General features: G+C 39.5%; 1 protein-coding gene across 4 annotated transcripts in view; it reads left to right on the forward strand.

Annotated features, from left to right (window-relative positions):
- The window catches only part of LOC150090364 (histone deacetylase 4-like), a 449,332-nt gene that overhangs the window by 258,048 nt on the left and 166,228 nt on the right, over positions 1 to 25,056 (forward strand). For all 4 annotated transcript variants that reach the window (XM_090389832.1, XM_090389833.1, XM_090389834.1 and 1 more), the window contains 2 exons: positions 87 to 149; positions 21,933 to 22,180. In XM_090389832.1, the coding sequence (XP_090245958.1) occupies positions 87 to 149; positions 21,933 to 22,180 (311 nt within the window). The remainder of the gene's footprint in view (positions 1 to 86; positions 150 to 21,932; positions 22,181 to 25,056) is intronic.

Consider the following 25,056-nt stretch of genomic DNA (forward strand, 5'->3'; position numbering starts at 1 on the left):
TATGTAATATAAATTTATTAAAAATATAAAAACATATTTTAATATCTAACAGCCAGAGAAATGGTACATTGTTATTTATTTTTCAGAAACCCTGGGTCCACCCCATACTATGGAAATCAACTCCCACTATAGCCACATTCAAAGAAAAGGTAAGAAACTGTGTATGAAATTCTACATATGTTGTATGTGCAAATATAGCCTATTTATTTTATATGGTGAATCAATCAAAAATGACTATGGAAACTTGTAATTTTAAAATAGCTATCATGGATGGGTTAATAATTGGAAATATTGGCGTCTTCGTTGTAGCAATAAAACTAGGACTGCCTCCCACGTCTTCAAAATTGTAAATGGAAAAATATATTAAAAAGTTTTAGTTGTTAATGAAGCGGAGTCCAGTTCATTTGTTTAATTCCATGACGATGTCAGAATGAACAAATGATGCAAGGAAGCCCAGCTTTTGTTACATTTGAAAAAAACAAGACTTCCTTATTATCATGTCCTGTTGGCTGACAATGCAATAAGTAACTGTCAAGTCAGTCCCTTTCCAAATTTTCTTTAAATTTAGCAACTTATTTCAGCAATCATTCGTTGTCCTGAGAACTGATCTCGCTGCTCTTCCTTGCACCCGTTACAATTGATCCATATTCTGCCTAAAATGAGGCTCCCAGACCTGTATGCAATACCTAATATGTAACCCCCCCCATCCGAAAGTTCCTGTATAAACAGTGTATATCATTAACAAAACCACATGAGCTGCCCTGGCTGCCTGTCTGCTCAGAGAACTTCGTATCTGACTGCACAATTACCCCAAGGTCTTTTTCATTTTCCACTACTTTGAGTGTAGTACCAACTGTATGGTACTACTTTGAGTGTAGTACCATACAGTTGGTGTGTAAATCTGGCATTACTGTTACCCACATGTACCTTGCATTTGACAACGTTAAACTTAACTGCTATTTCCCAGCCCACCTGCCAATTTTTTACATCTCGTTGCAGCTTTTTGTATCAACTTCAAACTTAGATATTAAGCCTCATGTTATACCTTCATCAATATCATTAATAAATATAGAAAACAACATGTGCCCAGCACTGAACCCTGGGGAGTCCGACTAACATTAGTCCATGAAGAGCAGTGCCCATTTATAACCACTCTGTCTTCTCCCATCCAACCATCCGTTTATTAAAAGACAGCACCTTTCCCTTAATGCCGCATTTCTACAATTTGTATAGCAGTCTTTTATGTGCAACAGTATCAAAAGCTTTGATGAAATTAAAGTATATGATGTCAAAATTATTTTTTGCATTCAGTTCCTTTGTTTCTTGCGTCATAGTATCCATTCAGATTAGTCAGACAAGATCGCCCCTTAGCAAATCCAGGCTGTAACTATAGTATAATTGCATTCCTGTCTATATGGTCCTGCGTTATTTTTTTAACCAGTGACTCCATTATTACCCCTGAAATAAAAGTCAAGCTTTCAGGACTGTAATTATTCACTTCCCCCTTTTTGAACTGTGGAGAGGACTGGATTGTATTTCGTCAACGACTGGAAGAGTTTCTAAAGTCCTGCTCTTCAATGGAGATTGTAGTTAGCCGATCAGGCAAAGGGAGTGGGGTTTACCCCCCATCAAATCCAAGTTTTTTTTCAGCCAGCAAAATATGAAAATTGGTCAAAGAACACACACACACACAATTGAATAATTTGAATTTTTCACCCTTCTCTTACCACTAAAACGTACCATCCTCTTTTATTCACTTTGTTTATTAAGGATAGAATATATTTGAATGAAGAAAGTAAAATGGCTTTTGCTGATACCACTGAAGAAGTATCAAGGTTCAGGGAAATTTCTAACTGGTGAGAATCGGAAAACCAATGGTAAAAAATTGGCTGATTGCGTATGTCTCGTGTTCGAGTCATTTGCAACTAAAGGGTTATTTTACATCAAGGAAGGATGCAGGAAATGGCTATGAACGTGTCAGTAAGCGTGTCCCTGCATAATCAGAGTGTATATGAAAGAATACGCATAAGTGGAATGTAAGCACATAATTTGAATCCTCGTGACTAAAACATCTGTCACTTTGACCTACTACTCCGAACAGCCCGGTCATTATAATGTTTCGGAGATTTTTATTGCGCGTTTAAAAGCAAACAAAACAGTTCCTTTAATTTCGGTGGTAGCTGATACTCTTAGAGAAAAAAAAAATTGCAATAAAAATAAATTTGCTAATGATAAGCATCGAGTTTCCAGCCCTTTTCGGTTTCTGAAATAAATCTTGTTTAACGAGAGGAGGGTTCTTTTTTTGTGTGTGCTGCAGATTTATTTTATTTCTGACTCCGCAGATTAATGATCCCCTTTTTAAGAAATAGTACTAAGGTAGTAATTCCTCTTATAAAGAAAAGGAAAATCATATGGAAAGGGATTAATTTTCTTCACGTGTATTCTGTGGTTGGTTTGCCTGTTTTATGATTGAAAAACCCTAGTTTCCGGAATAAAATAACTATGCAACACATTCACTCTAAACCGATTAATTCGGCCACAGTGAGACAATGTCCCTTATGGGCTATTGTCTCACTGAAAATGGTGTTGAAGGCAATTCATTTAGAGTTGGATCTTCCACATTGGCTACAGCTGTAATAGGCCTATAATTGTATAGCCATCCTATCCAGGCTCAGATGGAGAGCCATTTAGCCTGGGCCACGGACCCAGAGAGGGCCCCAAAATTTTAGTCATGTTTTTTTTAAAAAAAAAAAAAAAGAAAGTATTTGAAAAAAAGTTTGAAATTGACTTATTTATTATACAAGTGTTATTCTATATGTGAAGTAATAATATATTTTATAATCGCTTATCGGCTACTTCTCAAGGAAGTGGGAGAGGATTAGCGATGGAAGGCGAGGAATGACAATGTATTCCATGCCTTAATTTCTCTGAATCGGGTCTTGAAATTCCCTCCTGAGGTGATTTTAAAAAGTCTTGGAATTGTTCCATGAAAACGGCTCCATGTAATATGAGACATTTAAAAATCGATGAAATGCATGGGACAATATGAGAACTTTAAACAAATTTTACAATTACTTTTGGAGGTGGTTTGTGGGGAAATTTTTATTTTTAGACTAAACATAGTGGTGTGGAATAGGAGGCTTGCCAACATGAATATATATTTTTTTTTCTCTGGGTGTCATTTCTTTTAAGACTTAATCAGTTTTACTGTCATAAACTCGCTCTCTTTGAATTTATAAATAGGTGTATCGAATAGTGTTTCTCTTTATATCCTTGGCTGGAAATGATATGGCGACAACCACAAAAGAATTATAAGAGAAAAATTGACCGAACTCAACGAAACAGATTTAATTTCTCTAACACTGTTTAATCCCTCTGTTTCAATTCTCAGTTCCGATGAAAAAATTAAAAAAAAGTATTTCAATAAAAATAAATAGATATAATAAATCTACAGCCATTATCAATCCACTTCAAGGTGGAGTTCTCAACAATTCATGTTTGAGGCAAGGGACCATAATTAGCTGCGCTAGTCCAGTGCGGATTGGCAGATCGACCGTATTTGGCAGTCAAGGGCTTGAATGCCGGTCTACTCAAAGAGCGTGTGCTATTGGAGTCCCGCTCCTGACCACATTCCCGTGGTGTGGACGAGTACCCAGAATCATCTCTCCTGGTGATTGACGCTTCTGGGTAGCCAATAGGCCAGAACATACACAGAAATCTATACCAATACATTTCTGGTCCTTTACAGTTGATTCTGTTCTTCACAGAGTTACGAGGCGAGTTGAACTAACGTTCTAGGAGCCACCCCTTACAAAAACACATGTTTATTTGACCACTCGGCTACGGAGGACCGAAGTATTTTAATTATTACTTACATCCAACTGATTACATTTTAGGATTCAAAGTAAGAAAAGTAACTTAACATAGATGGAATTTTAGTGTGTCAAGAAGTAATGATATCAATAAATACATTTACTGTTTATACTTCGGTACGATCACCTAGAGTCAAAGCAGTTAATTTTTAAGTGTTGTTTAATTTTCAAAATTGCATAGATGGCTTCAAAATTCCAATGGGCGATTTGCAACCATCAGATTTTCAATAAGCTCTCGTGGGTAGCACAGTTGGTATAATCACCGTCCTTTCCCACACAGGGTGGAAAAAACCCGAGTTCGAATCCTGTCAATGACGCGAAGAATTTATGGGCCTTTTTTTCACAACGTGGCTGAGTTGGTGGGTCTCAGGCGTGGGCTGTATGCGACTCCTGAACATTGATTGGGTTTTTCGTTCAGCAAACCTTCCGGAGGATGGTTGATTGGTTGTAAACGGTAATACTTATTCCAATTTTAACATCAAATTCAAAAATTTCAGCCAAAAGTGACAAAAAAAAAAATCATCAAAAAAAATGTCATCACCCCAATGCCATTTAATTGGAACACCTTATATATCGTTTAGTTATGTGTATAAAAAAATTGAAATTTAAAATAAAAATTACTTTATTCGAATTAAAAATATGACTTTTGGGGAAAGGATATATAACCCCACACCCTTGTTTAAAAATCGGAAAAGTGCTTCTATATCAATGCTTCTATGTAAATTTGTTCCCTTAATTTTTTTATTCGCCTCACTAAACCATATATGTGAAAATATATTGTACGTAAAATCCCCCCCCCCCACCTTTCTAAAAAACCCTCGTGGGTAGCATGGTTTTCCCCACACCGGGTGGAAAAGACTTGAGTTCGAGTCCCGTCGATGACGTGAGGAATTTTTATGGGTCTTTTTCACAACGTGGCTGAGTTAGTCGGTCTCAGGCGAGGGTAGCATGGTTTTCCCTCCTGGAAACTCGGGTTTTTCGTCCAGCAAACAGAAAATCGACCTCGGAACACATACGGTACACAATTTACAGACACTATACGCGGAGTAATATGGCCGATAATGCTCCTAAAACACCCTACTACAACAACAACCTTTCTAAAAAACTACTGTAGGCACAGAAAAACCAAACTAAGTAAAAATTAGTCAGCAACAGTAATTTTGTTAATGAGTAACAGGAATTCTCCACACTTTCTCAGCTAACGAGACTTCAACGCTCCATTTATTACCAGGAATGTGGTATTAGATTCGTCATGTTGGTTTGTCTGTCTGTTTTTGCAAGCATTCAAAAATAACTTCGAAAAAGCGCAGTTACTAAAATTCATATTAATAAAATTCAGCAGACTAGATCAGTTCGGAGCAATAAAATTTATTAATATTTTAAAATTTTGAAATAGCCTCATCAATAACGCCTCTCTGCGTTCTGTTCTAGCAATATGCTATCATCAGTGGACCATCTGGAGATGCTGTTGTTCGTCCAATGACAACAACAACAGCGCTCTGCCTTAAGCTCCTTAGAAACGACTATATTTGTTCACCTAGTCAACCTTAAAGTAACTAATATCGCTTTTAAATCGGAAATTTAGTTTTTAATGGGTAAATCACTTCTGAACTATTTGGTTCCTCTAACAGACAACATCATTAGTTCCCCCCCATCATTCCATAATGATTATTAAAAGTTTCATTGGGGATCACCTGCTGAAGATAACTTTTTCTGATTTCTCAAGAATACTCATCATATAGAACCCAAAGTTCATTTGCAGCTTATTCCAGTGATGTTTGAGAATAAGGAACTCTAAATGATTGAAATACTCACAGTTAGTATGACTTCGTGTATGAATGAAAGGTTGAAAAACATAGTTCTAATATACACTGCCTAACCATTAATATCCGGACAGCCTTCCGTTGATAGTTGGTCACATTCTGTCCAAGCAACAGGCCCAGACACAAAGTATCAATATGTTCATAGGCCTTCAAGGAGACAGTAGTAAGATTTTGAATAAAAAATTGTGCTACAGTCTAGATTGTACTACTGTCCGCGATTAACGGAGTTAACAGACTTTCAGAGTGGAATGATAATAGGTTGCCCCATAAGCAATTGGTCTGTACGTGACACTTCAATGGCACTGAAGATCCCTAAGTCAACGATTATGAGGTGATCTACAAATGGAAGCGGACTGGTGCTGAAACTGTCACGAAATGGCCGAAAACCTGCAAAGTTGACAGAACGTGACAGGAAAACTATGCAAAGAAAAGTCCGCTCTTGTTGCATCAAATAAAGATCCTCAGTTGACGGTTAGGACTCACGTCAGCACCAGTATAATGCTCAGGATTCTGCATAATATGGGTTACCACGCTCTTGCAGCCATCCACAAGCCAATAATCACCCGACTAATTCCAGAATCCGTCTAGCTTGGTGTAAAGCCCATTGTTCTTTCACCACAGGGTAATGGAGAGCTGTGCTTGAGAGTGACGAGCTACAGTATATTGTCTGACGGTGGTGCCTGGTGGATGCCCACAGAAAGTTACCTGACGAACTGTATCATCCCGACAATGAAATTTGACAGAGGCAGCGTGATGATCTGGGGCTGTTTTTCATGGTTTGGCCTGGTGCCATTGGTTGTTTTGGACAAAATCAGGAATGCTGAAGTACATCTAAGAAAATAATGCGTTACGTACTTTGGGGAAGTCCCATATACCTGTATCAGCAGAACAACGCTCCGTGTTATACTATTTGTGTTGTGACGGACTTGTTGCGAGGACATGACGTCGAAAAGTTGAACTGGCCAGTCCATAGCCCTAACACCAATCTATAGAGAACCTTTGGGGTTGAATTGGATCGTCAGTGCGTGTGAGGAGAGAATGCCCAAAAGACAGAGGTGAAGCTGGTCGCCGTTTTAAAGGCCAAATGGTGAGAAATATCGGAGAACATTTACAGAAAAATTGGTAAAGGGTATTCCACGGAGACTAGAGGCTGTCATAAAGGCTAAAGGTGTCAATATCCCTGGCCTTGTGGCCGTGAAGGGCAATATTGCAGTATATCAAATTGTATTATTATTATTATTGCAATAGATTTCTACTAGTTTTCTTGTAGTTGTAGTAGTAGTAATAGAGGCACGTGATGCAAGAAAGCAAGCGTATGAGCTTATGTAGCATCAGCCAAAAAAAAAAAAAAAAAAAAAAAAATTCACACAACCATTTCCTTTAAAAGTTTGTTCAGTTCCTACTTGAATTTAAGTTATCAGCTTCCACAACGGCAGATGGAAGTTTGTTCCAGCAATTAACCACCCTCTGGCTAAAGGCAAATTTCCGCACATCTATTCTATAACTGTCTTTCCTCAATTCTAATTCATGCCCCCTCAGGTTCGTAATCTGAGCAAGCGGAAGAATCCCATCAGAATTCAGCGTGCTCAACCCATTCAAGGCCTTATACACCTCAATCAGATCACCTCGCGGGTGCCTAGTCTCCAGCCGCTGCAATTTGCAGAACTTAAGCCTTTCTTGGTAAGAGGAACCCTTCGTTCTCCTCACCAATCTTGTTGCTCTTCTCTGTACACGCCCAAGCAACTCTACATCCTTCCTAAAATGAGGCCTCCAGACCTGTACGCGCTATTCAAGGCGTGGCCTGACCATTCCCTTTTATAAATGGATAATCACCTCCTTTTCCCTGCTAGCAAAATACCTGTAGATCATTGACAATATCCCATGATCTGTAAATGTTATTTGTAAATATTAATGGTAGGGTAGCGTACACTGTTGTTTTTTAGGCCCATCCGCAACTTGGGCCATATTGTGCCTTATGTCACATGTCTATAAATTGCGCGTGTTCTGTGGTCGTTATTTTTTTTTTTTTTGGTTTTTAGGAGCATTAGCAACTAAAGCCATATTGCTCTGGGAATATGCGGTGGTCATTCCCTGACCGTTCCACATCCTCCGTATTTGGTGGTGATGGGCTCGAACCCCGGTCTAATCAAGAAGCGTGTGCTACGCACTGCTGCTCCTTCCCACCTGGCTACGGAGGCGCCCGTTCTGTGATCGATTTGCTGGATAAAGCAGTGAAATTTCCGGGTATTACCACTAATCTCGCCTGAGACGAACTGACTCAGCCCGTTGTGAAAAAGACCCATAAAAATCCTCGTGTCATTGACGGGATTCGAACTCAGGTCTTTCCCACCCCGTGTGGGGAGGACGGCGATTCTATCAACTGAGCTACTCACGAGAACAGTGTGCATTTGTGTTGCGAAAAGTATCCGGACACACCTCTGGGATTTTGGAAAAATTATCCATACCTCCACATATCAGGAATAAGTATCAATAGAGCTGCGTTCGCACCAGGTAAGCGAATCAACAAAGATAGTAGAGGGACAAGTGTTGAGCTTAGTGACTTCCAACGGGGAGTGATCCTAGTTGCCATTACACTTTGATCAGCGGTATCTGACTTAGTAACCAAATAGAAATGCCATGATGGTACTGCAGTCGAGAAACGGAGTAGACTGCATAAATTAACAGAAAGAAACCGGAGGATGCTCAGAAGAGTGGCACGTAGATTCCGTCAATCCTCTTACTTCTACTACAGTTTATAGACTGTGGCAGCAGTGTAGGGAGGCTCCTTTGTTTCAGCAAGTTTGTACCTGATCGTAATGCACGGCTCTTGTGTGACAATGCAAAATATTCATTGGCCTGACCTGACGAGAGCACCAATCATAACCCCACTGGCGACCTTTGGTATGAACTAGAACGTTGCCTTCAGGGCAGGCCAATAAGGAAAAATGGATCAAAATACCGCCTTCTTGTTTTCCACAGGTTGTTGTATTTAAAAAAAAAAAAAAAAAAAAAAAAAAGAAGAAAGAAAAAGAAACTGATGTCCAGTACTTTTGGCAGTGCAGAATGCTTATAAGAAATGCAACAGGTGTGGCGCCCACACCACATGGAGGAATTCCGTCCCTCTGTGTTACCAGGCAGTACTAGGTGGTAGATGACTCTCATCAACCGGTGCAATACCACCACTTTGCTTATTGAAGGCTTGAAGTGGTGGAACCCATGTTTAGTCTCCAGAGCTAAGTTCCGGTCAACCCTTCCCCATCTCTTCCATCATGCTGTATGATTGATGACTTTTGAGGTTATGATGAACATCTTGGCGAGATCCAATATTCCTTACATTTCGAGGGTACAGCTCCAAAACGGTGTTCGCAGGCCGGCTGCTAGTTAGTACACCGGACCGAACCTATGGTAACTCTCTAGGAGGCTTCCGGATCAGCTATTGTATAATCTTGCTACCTCTACTCTGCCAGAGAGTGACAGGAGGGAGTCTGAGTAGTGTGTATGCGGGAGGCATTGTCGAGGCCACGTTATGTCAAGGATCTGGGTATATTCTTACCATGTGTACGCCATATCCAAAAATTTCATTACTTCATACAGCATGTCCCCCCTCCACACTTTTTCTTACTATTGAATACACCATGAATTGTCAAACTAATAGAGCAAGCTTATCTGCGAAAAGATCTAAACCTCCCAAACACTTCCTAATTAATTTAACAAATATACGTGGTCTCAATTCTAATCTCAACGATGTCCATTTCCACTTGCAGTCTGCCAAACACCGTGTACTTTTTTCTGACAGAATCTCAGTTATGGGTTGATTCAAATACTGCTCATCTCAGTTGCCCAAACTATTCGGTGTATGATTCCTTTCGCCTCAAAGGTAGGCGCATCCGTTGCCAGGTGGGAAGGAGCAGCAGTGCGTAGCACACGCTTCTTGATTAGACCGGGGTTCGAGCCCGTCACCACCAAATACGGAGGATGCGGAAAGGTCAAGGAATGACCACCGCATATTCCGGAGCGATATGGCCTTAGTTGCTAATGCTCCTTAAAAAAAAACCAAAAAACCAAGCCTCAAAGGTGGTACTTGTGCATATGTTCGTTCCGATATTCCCTGTCATAGACTTGGTAATTTGGAATTTCCTCTTTTCGATCTTCTCTGGATTAAAACCCCTCTACCCCATTGTGTCAAATTCATCTGTTGTCTCTACCGTTCTCCCAACTCCACTAATCACTTGGAGCTCTTTGACTTCCTCTCTTTGCAACTTGACTTTCTCCAATCCAACGGCCCCGAGTGCCAAGCGTTTCTAGTGATCAGGCGATATCTCTGCGATTATAAAGCGATTTCTAAAGTGATAGTGATACACGTTTATAGAGTTTAAAGAAAATTCTCTATTGTACATATATATATATAGTTGCTGAAAAGTACCAGCACAAAGAATCCTAAGAAAGGAAAGACACCTTTCTTTTATTTATTTTCTAGTTTACTAACTACTAATCAACTTCCGCTTGGTCACTAGGTGGCACCGCTCCTGCCTCCCCGTGGCGGGGCCGGAAACCTGGGAGGAAAAGCTCTCACTCCCAGGGCTAAAAGGAGCAAACATGAATGATCCAAACATCACAACCATAGATCCCAAAGATCCGAGTCCTTTGAGTCGGAAAAATGAGGATAATGAGACAAATGTTACCAAAAGACAAAAAAAGGAGATAACATCGCTTCATGCACCTACCTTTCTAGTCCTCCACTCAACATCAGAACAGCCATTGGGAAAACTGTCGCCATTTGTAATACAAAAATGCCTAGAAAGTGTAGCTGGAACACCAAAAAATGTCAAGAGACTGAAATCAGGCGACATTTTAGTCGAGACAGCCAGTGCCAAACATGCAGAAAGACTGCTTCAGATGAGAACTTTTGGAGGGATCCCAGTAGCAGTCTCTCCCCATAACAGCCTAAACACATCAAAAGGAGTAATTTCTGAATGGGACCTTATTAGTGTCTCAGAAGAAGAAATTAAAAATGAGCTAGAAGATCAAGGCGTCATTGCGGTGAGAAGGATTAATGTTACTAGAGATGGTATACTTACTCCAACTAGAAATTTGATACTGACCTTTAACACTCCCAAACCACCTACATCGGTAAAGGCCGGATATCTAAATTGTAACATCAGACCATACATTCCGAATCCTCTCCGCTGCTTTAAATGCCAAAAGTATGGTCATTCACAAATGGCATGCCGTGGAGTTCCTATCTGTTCCAACTGTGGATCTCAAGATCATACCAATCAGAACTGTCCAGCCGAGCAACCAAAGTGTCCAAATTGTAAGGGGGATCATTCCGCCTATTCTAAGAACTGCGAATTCTGGAAAAGAGAAAAGCAGATTCAACGATATAAAGTAGAACACTCCGTAACATACCAAGAAGCTAAGAGAACTGTACTCCCGACTATTTTAAACAGACCTTCCTATGCACAGGTCATAAAGAAATGGCGTACAATAGAGACGCAAACAGATTTCACGATTCCCCCAAAGAAGTCTATTTCAGACTGGGCACGAGGTCTACTTCTCACATCCCAGCCAAAACAAAAAGAGAAAGTCACAAACACACCACTATCTGTACCTCCGAATGCAAAACACACAGAAACAAAAGCCACAGAAAAACGTAATGTCATAAGCCAACAGAACAAATGGATACAGAATTGACCAATCAAGCAGAGGAATCAGTACTAGAGATTTTTGCGGAAGAAGAGATGGATACCGGCAAACCATATTTTCCAAAGGAAAAACATAAACTTGAAAAGCTTAAAGCAACAGCTAAGAAACAGTCTGACACTTTCTCGAAAACCAAATAATGGGGATTATAATCCAATGGAACTGCAGAGGTTTCCGCACTAATATACGTGATATATATGATCTGATTGCACAGCATACCCCGCTGTGTCTTTGCCTGCAAGAAACGTATCTCAGACCTCAAGACTCTCCCACAGTAAAGAACTATATCACATACCGTAAAGACAGAGTAACAGGTGGCACGACCCATGGTGGTGTGGCAATTTTGGTAAAATCACACATTCCTTCCCAAGTTCTTCCACTAAACACAACCCTTGAGGCAGTTGCAGTACGCATAGCCATTAAATCTCTCATAACCATTATAACAATTTACGTTCCCCCAAACCAAGAATTACAACAACAAGACTTGGAAGATATATTAACTCAGTTACCTCCACCCTACTGTATACTGGGAGACCTCAATGGACACAGTCCTATGTGGGGAAACACAGCCATAGACCGGAGAGGAAAACAGATCGAAAAATGGATAGAACAGAATGACTTAACCCTGTTGAATGATGGCACACATACATACACGCACCTTCCATCGGGAAACAGCACAGCTATTGACCTATCATTATGCTCTCCAACATTATTTCCAATACTTGATTGGTCTGTACACAGAGATCCTCTCAGCAGCGATCACTATCCAATAATCATTTCCATGATATCAGGAACCACATGTCAGTCATGCAGAAATCCCAAATGGAAAGTAAATGAAGCAGATTGGGAACAGTATAAATCCATTGTAAAATTAGTTGCAAATATTATCAAGCAAAAGCCTTTAGATGCAGCAGTACAATATGTAACAAATAAACTAATCCAAGCTGCTGAGCAGACTATTCCAAAAACATCACCACACCTTCCAAGACATCCAAAACCATGGTGGAATGAAGAATGTTCACACGCTAAAAGAGAGAGAATTAAAACCTGGAATAATTTCCGAAGATGTCCCACTACAGAGAACCTAGTATTATTCAAAAAGGCACGAGCGCGAGCCAGGTATGTTAGAAGAGCCAGTAGCAAAGCATCCTGGATAAAATTTGCATCCACTTTAACAAGTCCCACACCATCTCAAACTGTCTGGAATAAAATCAGAAAAATGAATGGCAGATACCAGATTAATCCGCCCCCAATCCTAAACTGGAATGGACAAATCACCGCACAGCCTTCAGAAATAGCCAATGCACTGGGTGAAACCTTTGCCAAAACATCAGCAACCACATCATATACTCCTAATTTTCAAACATACAAGGCAAGAATAGAAAAACACAAACTGAATTTTTCCACAAGAAATGGCGAACAGTACAACCTTCCGTTAACTTTCCATGAATTAAAAACAGCTCTGTCGCAGACAAAGCAAAGCGCTGTAGGACCAGACCAAATTCACTACATGATGATAAAGGAACTTGACCACCAATCCCAAATGGCATTACTTGAACTGTTCAACAAAATCTTTCTAGAAAACCAGTTTCCACATAGTTGGCATCATGCAATAATTCTGGCCTTCCCAAAACCGGGAAAGGATCTTTCCAATCCACGCAACTACCGTCCAATTGCTTTAACAAGTTGCCTAGGCAAAGTTATGGAAAAAATCATCAACGCTCGTTTAATGTGGTATTTGAACAGTAATAATCTTCTCGACCCGGCACAGCATGGTTTCAGGAAAAATCGCTCAACACTAGACCTACTTATAAAACTAGAAAACAGTATACGGAATGCCTTCATCCGCAAGGAACATCACGTCATGATCTGCTTTGATATAGAAAAAGCTTACGATACGGCATGGCGTTATGGAATCCTACAAAACCTACACCTCCTTGGTTTACGTGGACATCTTCCTAAATATATCCAAAATTTCTTGCAACACAGGACATTCCAAGTTAGGCTGCAGACAATCCTTTCAAAGGTTTTCATCCAAGAAGAAGGAGTGCCTCAGGGGTCTGTGCTTAGCACTACCCTGTTCGCTATTAAAATAAATACAATAACCGAGCACATTCCAAGAATCGTTGACGCTGCTTTATACGTTGACGATTTCAGAATTTCCTATCACTCTCAGAATATGCGAAGTATAGAACGTCAGCTACAAGGAACAATAAACAAAATAAGCAAATGGGCTCAAACAAATGGCTTCCGGATTTCCACACAAAAAACTGCGTGTATGCACTTCTGTAGAAAACGAAACCTACACCCTGATCCCGAATTGAAACTTGACGGACATATTATCCCAGTAATACCAAGCATAAGATTCTTAGGACTTCTTTTGGATAAGAAACTAACATTCCTTGATCACATTAAACAACTCAGGCTTTCTTGCTTAAAGAAATTAAACATTCTCAAAGTTCTTTCCGCAACAACTTGGGGAGCAGATCGATATACACTTCTCAAACTTTATCGATCTATAGTTCGTGCCAAACTAGATTATGGAGCAGCTGTTTACGACTCGGCTAAACCAAGTGCTTTGAGATGGTTAGACCCCATACACCACAGTGCACTCCGTATAGCACTCGGCGCTTTTCGAACTTCACCTATACAAAGCCTTTATGCAGAAGCCCATGAACCTTCATTACAGCTTAGACGACAGAACTTGTTATTGCACTATGCCGTCAAGATAAAATCTATCAGTGATCATCCAAATAGAGTCTTTCTGTTTTCATATAACTGGGAAAACATATACCAAGCCCATCCACGGATGAATCGACCTGCCAACATCCGTCTGAAAGATTTACTGCTAAGCCGAGAGCTTGATTATGACAACGTAGCTATTGCAATTGCACAGACCATTCCACCATGGTGCATAGTTCAACCCATATATGATATGTATTTTCAAACCTGGGGGAAAAACACTCTATCCAGAAAAAACTACCAGCAGTTATATGCAGCATACAAAGAACAATATCCAAATCACACTTTCATATATACAGATGGGTCTAAATCAGAGACTTGTGTAGGAGCTGCAATTCATTTTGAGGATCGTACCTTCATCCAACAACTCCCAAAAGAATGCAGTATTTTTACTGCTGAATTACAAGCCATTTCAATGGCTATAAACCACATCAAACATAAACAGATAGCAAACAGCATTATTTTCACGGACTCGCTTAGCTCTGTTACTGCCTTGCAGAACGCAAATACCAAAGGACATCCAATCCTACAACATATCCAATTTTCAGTATCAAAGGTATTACAAAGAAATCACAATATCAGATTCTGCTGGATCCCAGGCCACACAGGAATAACTGGAAACGAAAGAGCAGACAAAGCAGCAAAAGAAGCTTCCACATCTGATTATGCCTTTCATACAATGCCATATACAGATTACAAATCCTTGATCCACCAAAGCAGTATAAAACAATGGCAAAAACACTGGCTAGATCAGACTAACAACAAACTTCGCCTAATAAAAGAAACACTTCGACCATGGTCTACTAGCTTCCGATCGAATAGACAGGAAGAAGTGATCCTCGCTCGATTGCGAATCGGGCATACACATATGACACACTGTTACCTACTCAGAGGTGAAGATCCCCCTCAATGCCAAAACTGTCAAGTTCCGCTGACTATACATCACTTCATGGTGAACTGCCCAAAATTTCATAGAGAACGTCAAAGAGCCTTTCAATCAATAATGAATAAACAAAACAATCTCATGCTTAAAACAATTTTAGATGACCGGCCAAATATAACCGAAGTTTTCTCCTTCCTCAAGTTAACTGGATACTTTCAAAACATATAAAATTAATAGTACACCTTTTATAGAGAAACTACACAATATATATAGCAAAGTCTTGGTTCTGCCATAAACCACAAGTAAAGTGAAAAAATGCTGATATACAAAACTCTCCTACCTAGGCTAGGCGCATTATAGCCTAAGCTGCTCTTGCGCCAATAGCTTTCAAATAACAACAACAACAACATCCAATCCAACTTTCCCAACAGTGAGGTAATTTTCCTTGGTGATTTTAATGTTCACAGCTCCAGCTGGCTTCCGTTTTCTAGTCACACCGACGCAGCTGGTCGAGATACTGAGGCTTTTGCAATTACTAATGACCTTGCTCAGATTGTTCATTTACCTACAAGAATACCGGACAGTCCTAACCATACAGCCAACACGCTTGATCTTTTTCTCACAAACAACCCTTCCAAGTACACGGTCCAAGTACGAGGTCCTTTAGGCACCTCAGATCACAACTTGGTGATTGTCTCTTCTCCAATGGAGCCTTTATCTCATGGCTATTCCCAGCCTCATATTGTTTGGCATTACAAGAATGCAAAATGCGATCACTTGCGAGATTTCTTTTCTTCTTTCCTTAGTCGGATTACTGGTTCAAAACTTCTAATGTCAACGTTTGCTCAGATAGTGTCAGTGAAATCATTCTTGTAGGAATGAAATCCTTTATCCCACACTCCACTTTAAAATCTCGTCCTTTATCTAAACCTTGGTTTTCCAATAAATGTGCTAAGGCTGTTCAAGAGAAGAACGTTGCATATCATAATTGGCTTGTTTCTAATTCTTCAGTTTCATTTTCTGCTTACACAAAGCTCGCAACAATTGTAAAGCAGTTATTAATCAGTCCAAATTAGGGTTTGAACAGGCTAAGAGTAGAAAACTTGCTTCTTGCCCTAATGGTAGCTGACCATTCTGGTCTCTTGCCAAAGCTATTGGCCGCAACTTTTGCCCATCTCTGCTCCCACCTCTGTCGAAACCAGATGGTTCTGCGGTCACTTCAGCCAAGGATAAAGCTGACCTGCTAGCATCCCATTTTTCTTCAAACTCATATATTAATGACCTTGGTAAAACCTCTCCCACCATTCCCAACACGCTCCATTCAATGCCTCCTGTGGTCTTCCGTCAAAACAATTTCAGAAGAATTTTGACAAATCTTGATGTTAAGAAAGCTCCAGATCCTGATGGTATTTCTCCACTTGTTCTCAAAACCTGTGCGCCTGAACTTACTCCTGTTCTTTGCCGCCTGTTTTTTCACTTTCTTATTCCAAATGTGTTTTTCCTTCTGATTGGAAACTTGCTCATATCCAGCCAGTTCCTAAAAAGGGTGACAAATCCCTACCGTCCAGTTATCTTCCCATTGCAATTACTTCTACTCTTTCTAAGGTAATGGAGAAATCAATTAACCGCCAACTCTTAAACTACCTAGAAACCTTCCGTCTGATCAATGATCTCCAGTATGGATTCCGTCATTGTCTATTCACCGGTAGTATTCTGGCTTATGTTACCCGTTTATGGACAAATTCAATGCAAAAGTTCGGTGAAACATAAGCAGTTGCTCTTGACATCTCAAAGGCTTTCGATCGTCTTTGCCATAAAGGTCTTCTAAACAAGCTTCCATCTTATGGTTTGCCAACTGTTTTTTGTAATTGGTTATCCAGTTTTCTCTCTAATCGCTCACTGAAGGTGATGGTAGATGACTCTGTCTTCTAACTTCTTCACTAATGCCGGTGTCCCCCAAGGTTCAGTTCTTTACCCCACGCTTTTCCTCTTGTATATTAATGACCTTCTATTGACTGGAAATCCTATCCATAGTTTTTCGGATCATATCACATTGCATTCCACCGTCCATTTTGAGAAACCTTGCCCTGCTCAATCAGTGTCAACTCCTCGAATATCTGCTACCAATTCCTTAAATGCCGATCTCCAGGTAATTCTCCAGTGGGGCAAAGACAACTTAGTTGATTTCAATCCTTCTGAAACTCAGTCTTGTCTTGTATCTCGCAAAAAGGATTCTTCTGCTCCTATGCTTATCTTTGGTGACACTCCGATTTCTAGGCAAAATGATATATCTCTTTTGGGGATTACCCGGACTTCTAATCTCTCTTGGCACAAGCACATTACAAATATCGCTTCCTCTGCATCTAAAAAAAACTTGTCTTTTCTCTTTCGCTCACGGCGTTACTTTTCTTCCAAACAGCTGTTCACTCTGTACAAATCGGAAATCCGCCCTACCATGGAATACTGTTCCCACATCTGGGGTGGTGACCCCCAAAACCTCTCTCAGGCTTCTTGATTCCGTTCAGAAGAGGGCAGTTAGGTTAATTAATGATTCATCTCTAACAGAGTCTCTCCACTCGCTCTCTCATAGACGTACTGTTTCTGCTGAATGCCTCTTCAGATATTTCCATGGGCACTGTTCTTCTGAATTGGCTTCTATAATTCCCGCTCTCTCTTTCAAAACAGTCCGAACACGTGTCGCCACCAGCCAACATCCATTTACTGTCCAACTTCAAACTCACAGAACCAACTTTTCATCTTCCTCGTTTATTCATTCAACTGCCGTTTTCTGGAACAACCTTCCTTCATATGTATTTCCTGAAAATTACAGTCTACAGAAGTTCAAGTCCAGTGTCAACAAATATCTTGTTTTGTGTTCTCAACCTCCCAAACCAAGCACGGTATTAAGTACTATAGGTTCTAATACCTCTCGTGTTTGGGGTTTTCTTAAAAAAAAAAAAAAGTTTATCGTACGCAGTACACTTTTTTTTATTTTTATTCTGTTAAAATACAGGCCTGCTATTTTGTTCCTGCAAAAAATGAAAACTTTGTTTACCATAAACAATTAAGGCATTCTTGTGATGCTCTGTTTGCTTCACAGAACTCTCCGCTATTTAACTGAATCACTTAAATAATATTTCGTCAAAGGAAGTTGCGTCTTACAGGTCCGGCATTTAAAATTTCTTCGAACATTTGATAAATGACATAAATGTGTTTTCTTCAATTAAATTTAAAATATTATTTACTATCTTTATCAAATGTAAAAATTATAATACTAAAAAAAATATCAACTTCTAAAACGTATTTGTTTCCTATATACTTTAAATAAATGTAATAATACTTTAAAAAAATAAACGGTTCGTTTGATAGTTAATTATAATTTTCATGTTAAACTATGTCTATGAAGTAACAACCGCCATCTTGTTATTTTTACCTGAATTAGATCATAGTGTGCATAGTGTTAGGGTCAGGCGCCACCTGTGATTTCTCACATCTGCGCCATATGTACGCTGTGAAGAAATACAGAACTACTGTAAATGCCAGAAAAGTGTTGTCTGTTGTATATGACATATTGCGTTAGGTTCTGTTGGGTGTCCTGGCATTTGGCCGCGGGGCCTCTGGTGGGACCTCACGTTGCCCGCACACACCTGAATTAGATCAGGAAAAATCGTGGTTAGCAATTTGGTGGATGCTTGATGGAGTGACTTGATGCTACTGGAGCTGCAATACTAGAAATAATGATTGCGCCACTTAATAACAAATCGGAATTCGTCCTATTAAATATACAGTAGTGTCATAATAAAAAAAAAAAAATACTTATCTTCCTTCATGGATTAGGCGATCCGCCTGTTCCGATCTCGAAGAGGTCTGCCCTTCTTTTCTTTGGTCTTTCTCTTTCTCCTTTTGCTATATATGTATAAGCTAATTTAGGGAATCTATTATCTTCCATTCTTTATACATGTTCTTTCTATCTTTGTCTATATGCTATAATTTTTCCATTAATTGAGTAAATCTTTAATTCATTTCTAATATTTAAGTTTGGTATTTTATCTAATTTTGTTCATCCTTTAACATATCTTAATTTCATTTCTGCAGCTTGTATTCTATTAATGTCTTTGTTTCGGTAAAAAAATGTACTAAAACAATTTTTTTTATTATTAGTTATACTCTTTATTTAACAATAGGCAGTATAATTTCTGTTTGTTCAAATATAAACACAGCATGCTTTCCAAGTTTGATTATAGTAGTAGTAGAGGCATGTGATGCAAGAAAGCAAGCTTATGTAGCATCAGCCAAAACAAAAAAAAAAAATTTCGCACATCCATTCCCTCTAAAAGTTTGTCCAGTTCCTCCTTGAATCTATTTAAGCTATCAACTTTCACAACAACAGATGGAAGTCTGTTCCAGCCATCAACTACCCGCTGGCTAAAGGCAAATTTCCACACATCTATTCTACAGCTGTCTTTCCTCAATTTGAATTTATGCCCCCTCGGGTTCGTAATCTGAACAAGAGGAAGAATCCTCTCAGAATTGATCCTGCTCAACCCATTCAAGGCCTTATACACCTTAATCAGTTCACCTCGCAGGTGCCTAGTCTCCAGACGCTGCAATTTGCAGAACTTTAAACTTTAGCCTTTCTTGGCGAGAGGACCCCTTCGTTTCCCTCACCAATCTTGTTGCTCTTCTCTGTACTCGCTCAAGCAACTCTACATCCTTTCTAAAAGAAGGCCTCCAGACCTGTACGCAGTACTCAAGGCGTGGCCTGACTTATACAAAGGGATAATCACTTCCTCTTCCCTACTATCAAAATTCCTGTATATCATTAACAATACCCATGGCCTGCTCTGGTAGCCTATCTGCACTGCTCAGAAAACTTCATATCTGCACTGCTCAGAAAACTTCATATCTGCACTGCTCAGAAAACTTCATATCTGCACTGCTCAGAAAACTTCATATCTGCACTGCTCAGAAAACTTCATATCTGCACTGCTCAGAAAACTTCATATCTGCACTGCTCAGAAAACTTCATATCTGCACTGCTCAGAAAACTTCATATCTGCACTGCTCAGAAAACTTCATATCTGCACTGCTCAGAAAACTTCATATCTGCACTGCTCAGAAAACTTCATATCTGCACTGCTCAGAAAACTTAATCTGACTGCACAATTACTCCCAGGTCTCTTTCTTTTTCTACCACCCTCAGTGTAGTACCACACAGTTGGTACGTTACTCTGGGGTTACTGCTACCCATATGCAGTACTTTGCATTTGTCAATGTTAAACTTCAGTTTAACATCTAACCAACTTTTCTAGATCCTGTTGCAGTAGCACACTGCCACTACTGTCATTAACAACTCTGCCATTATATTTATTGTAACGCTGGATTTAGACTAAGATGCATTTAGGGCTAAAGCCTCAAGCTGCCAGCAAATTTAGACTATGTGTATATTAAGTGCAATAGCATCATTAATACACATCCATTTCTGAATAATAATATTTATTGTAACGCTGGATTTTTAATGGAGGCTGCTTTAATGTGTACTTGAGATCTAATGCTGAAGTCTTTGTAACAAAGTATCCACCCTCGCCTTAATTATGCGAGAGAGGTTCAAATTATACATTTCACTTTGGTGTCCATAAATTCTAGCTGATTATAATACTCTTTGGTTAATACTGACTAACAGCATCACAACTAACCAAGGTGATTCGCTCTTATTGGCACTAAAACTTAAGGTATTAACTATTGACTGAAACAAACCTTATTGTTCACTTATGAGGTGTAATCAAAAGGTTTGGGGACGGCAATATTATCTTGTAAATGAGGAAACTTACCAGCTACGCTATTTGGATAGATATTCTTTGAAGTAGATGACTTGTTGGCTGATTCCAACGCTTTTGCAACTTCTGGAAGCATTTCTGATAGACTTCTTTTGGAGTTTGCTAATGGTTCCTTTGTCGCGTTCTGAATAAGTTCCTCGCTCTTTGCAAATCTGTCGTACGGACCCTGATACGGTGAGTTCCACAATCCTGTCTCGCAAGAAATTTTTCAATGGAAAACTCTGATTTTGCAGGGACGTTGTCATGGTGCAAGCACCAATTTCCTGAAGCCCACTTTTCCGGCATTTTCACTGAACAGTATTCTGCAATTTCCGTAGATTTCGCGATGTAGTATTTCTGGTTCACTATTTGATCATATTGGACAAATTCGTAATGAGCAATGCCCAATGAGTCAAAAAATACGATAAGCATGATATTCACATTTTATCGAGATTGTCTTTTATTTTTGCCCTTGGAGAAGTCGGAGTCTTCCATTGAGAGAACTGAACATTCGTACCCGGATCATTGCCATGCACCAATGATTCGTCACCTATAATAATGGAAGAAACTAAGTGTGGGTCAGTAGCAGCAAACTGACGAAGATTATGACATGCGAGATCTTTCCCCTCTCTTTGATCCTTAGTGAGAATAGAAGGCACAAACCTGACTGAAATGTTCCCAAATTTTGTGTTGAAATCGATTGATATATCCAATAAGAAATGCCGATTTCACTAGTTTCTTTCTTGGATAGTTGAAGCTCAATCACTCCTGATCAGATCAACAACACGAGAGCCGTTGCATATTGGTTTTTGAAGGGCAGCTGGAACATGAATTACCTTCGAATTATCTTCTTGAATTATTATCTCATTACTTGCTACGACACGGTAATTTCGAGATACAAAACCTGACCCAGAACATTTTGATCACACCTCGTAGAATAAAATTTTATTCCCTATAGAATTTTTAACTGACCATCGAGATGTGGTTAGGTTACGTGTTTGTTAAGCCCCAAAGCAACTAAGGCTATGGAGCGTCGGTATATTGTGTTTATAATTGTTTTGAGTTGTTTAAGTTTTGAATGTTCTTTCCACAGACATCTCAGGAACAGGATATATGGCATCACCATTTATTGCAAGAGACCGGTCATCAGAAATAGCAAATAATCTGAACAACGCACTCCTCAACCCTGCTCTTCAAGAAGAACACATGAAGTTCCAACAGCAGCTGATGCAATTGAAACAGCAGCAGCAAATTCAACAGCAACTTCTTCTCCAACATTTCCAACAACAGCAACAGCAGTTAGCAGAGCAACATGAGAAGCAGCTCCAAGAAAGGATCAAGGTAATTGAGTTTACATAAGAATCCGTTATTTCTCGCAATATCAGAAACGATAGTTTTTCATCTCTAAAACTCTGTCATGTGGAATGTGAATTTGGAAAGTTTAGAACTTTACAAGTCCACAATTTTATGTAAACTTAGAAATATAATTGATTGACTACTTTCACTCGTTTATTCTTAGTAGTGGTTATTGCTTTTCTTCATTTCCGCAAATTTATTCTCTGAATATAAGTTTTAGCAATTAAAACGTTATGTACTACATTAGAAAACTTCGTGGTGAGTTTTTTATTTGCAAATAATACTGTTTTGTCTTTTTTTTTTTTTTTTTTTTGACATGTTAGGCACGTTAGCAGATATGTGTAAAGCAACATGTCCGTCCATCCATCCGCATGTAATAACTCAACGCGTAGAGGGAATTTTATAAAAGATAATGTTTTGTTTTTTTTAGAAAGATTTGTCGAGCCTTCTCCAATTTCATTAAAATCGGACATAGTAATTCGATTTTATTATATTAATTTTTTTATTATTTATTTTATTTTATACATATGACATAAACTATCCATATATCACATATTGTAGCTGAAACAGTGAATATTGTTTGCTGCCGTGCTCTGATTGGAGGAATCCATGGGCAATGTGGCAGATCCGCAAAAATGAAACGTTCTCGGTTCTCGCATAAAAGGCGTTTACTTTTTTTTTTTTTTTTTTTGTTGAAAACCATGAACTCATTTTGATGGGAGCAAGCAGTTCATCTTTTTTTAAGCGGAAGACATCTTGTAAAGAAAGTGAACCTAATGTTTTCTCTGTATTGAATTTTGGGTTCTAAAAGAAACTTCTCATCATAGTAAGCAACTGTTGCCATGTTACTTCGAGACATGGAAGTGCTGGGTGAAAAAAAGAAACAAAGTGCAGTAAAGGCATTTCGCTATCTGGATAAGAAAGTGCTTTTCATTGGAAGTGCTGTAATACCGATATTTTATGTTCTTGGCGTCAAAGGAAGAGACCAGTAATCAAGTTACAAATGGGAGTGCATTATCAGAGGTGTACTGTAAAATATTGGACTCCTAGAGAATATGGCTTTCTTTCCAAAATAGAATTATGCACCGCTTCCTTCTCTGTGTGTGTTGTAGGGTTTTAAGAGCTCAGCGACTGGGGCCATGTTGCTCCAAGTACGAGGGGTGATCATTTAATTCGAGAACTGGTGTATGGTTTTATGTTTACCGCGCGAACATTCCATAACTGGCGCCTCTGTAGCCAGGTGGGAAGGAGCAGTAGTGCGTATCACATGCTTCTTGATTAGACCGGGGTTCGAGCCCGTCACCACCAAATACGGAAGATGTGGAAAGGTCAGGGAATGACCACCGCATATCCCGGAGCAATATGGCCTTAGTTGCTGATGCTCCTAAAAACCAAAAAAACAACAACAATATTCCGTAACTGCCACTAGAGGCGCTCTCCCTGATTGCTGCAGAGCAGACTGTGTGCTCATGCCAGTACTAGTCGAGCTAGTGTTGCGTGAAGAGGGTTTTTTAGCCGCGTGTCACTGGCGATCGTTTTGAAGCAAGTATTACGTCGGACATACAGATTGAACAGCGTTATTTTGTCAGACCGGACTTAAATGCATCGGAAACAGTTAAAGAGATGAATGAAGCGTATGGCAGTGAGTGTCTTGGTAGGAAGGCCATAATCGGTGTGAAGTGGTTTCTCCATCAAGACAATGCCAGGTCCAAATTCGGCAAATATTACACAGGTAACGATCACTACCATCGGTGCCGAATTCTGCCACATTCCCCCTTATTCACGGACTTAAACCCCGCGTGATTTCTTTTTTTCTGTTTCCACATCTGAAGGACAAGCGTTTCTCGAAATCCACGGAAGGTTCAGATGATGACAATTAAGATAAGGTCTTGCACCAATCCGCGAATAAAATGATCACCCCTCGTATATTGTCTGTAAACTGCGTGTGTTCTGCGTGTATTTTCTGTTTGCTGGACGAAAAATCCGAGTTTCCGGTAAAAAAAAAAAAAAAAAAAAAAAAGGCCATGCCTTAGACCGACTAACTCAGCCACGTTGTGAAAAAGGCCCATAAAAAGATCCTCACCTCATCGACAGGACTCAAACTCGAGTCTTTTCCACCCGCTGTTGGAAGGACGGCAATCCTTCCAACTGTACTAACCACGAAGACTTGTGTGACTGGATATATTCACTAATATACGGGTATTTTCTGAACTCGAAGTGTGAGCGTTTCCACGATTCATTTTATCTTCAAAAAAATTTCTAAGCATTATTTTAAGCGCACAGGGGCTTGTTAGCCTTATCCATGTAGAGTATTTGTGTGTTTTCAGGCTGATGTGAGGGCTGAAAAACAAGAAATAACTCATGAGGAAAAGCTCTACTCCCTCCTTTCGAAATCGTCTAATTTCATCCTCTATTGGCCATGTTGGTTAACTCCCATGAAGGACTGATTTTATTAGGACAAGAGCTCTTGGGGTTTCCCGAGAATTTCTTCATCTGTCTGTGTATTTTGCCCATAAATTGTGGTTCTCTGGTCTGTTTTCCCTGTTTTGCCTAACGAGAAACTCATATCTGAGACTAACTCAGCCACAGTGTGAAAGAAGCCCATAAAAGTTCCTCGCATCATTGACGAAATTCGAACCGGCCTTTTCAATACAAACGGCATCCTCCTGAAGGTCTCCATTTTTTGGAGATCCCTCTTCTTACAATCACCTCCTGGAAGAAAACACTACAAATAAAAATTCTTTTAAATTACAAGATAGCGGAAACTGAAGACAGTTTAGGCAGTGCTGAAGTAAACCCCGCGGGAATAAATAGTATTATAATTTCCAAAGCTTAGTAGTATCGCAATTTTGAAAATCATA

Source organism: Mastigoproctus giganteus, chromosome 2, assembly GCF_048544385.1.
Source record: "Mastigoproctus giganteus isolate SK-2022 chromosome 2, ASM4854438v1, whole genome shotgun sequence".
In the NCBI taxonomy this organism is placed as follows: domain Eukaryota; kingdom Metazoa; phylum Arthropoda; class Arachnida; order Uropygi; family Thelyphonidae; genus Mastigoproctus; species Mastigoproctus giganteus.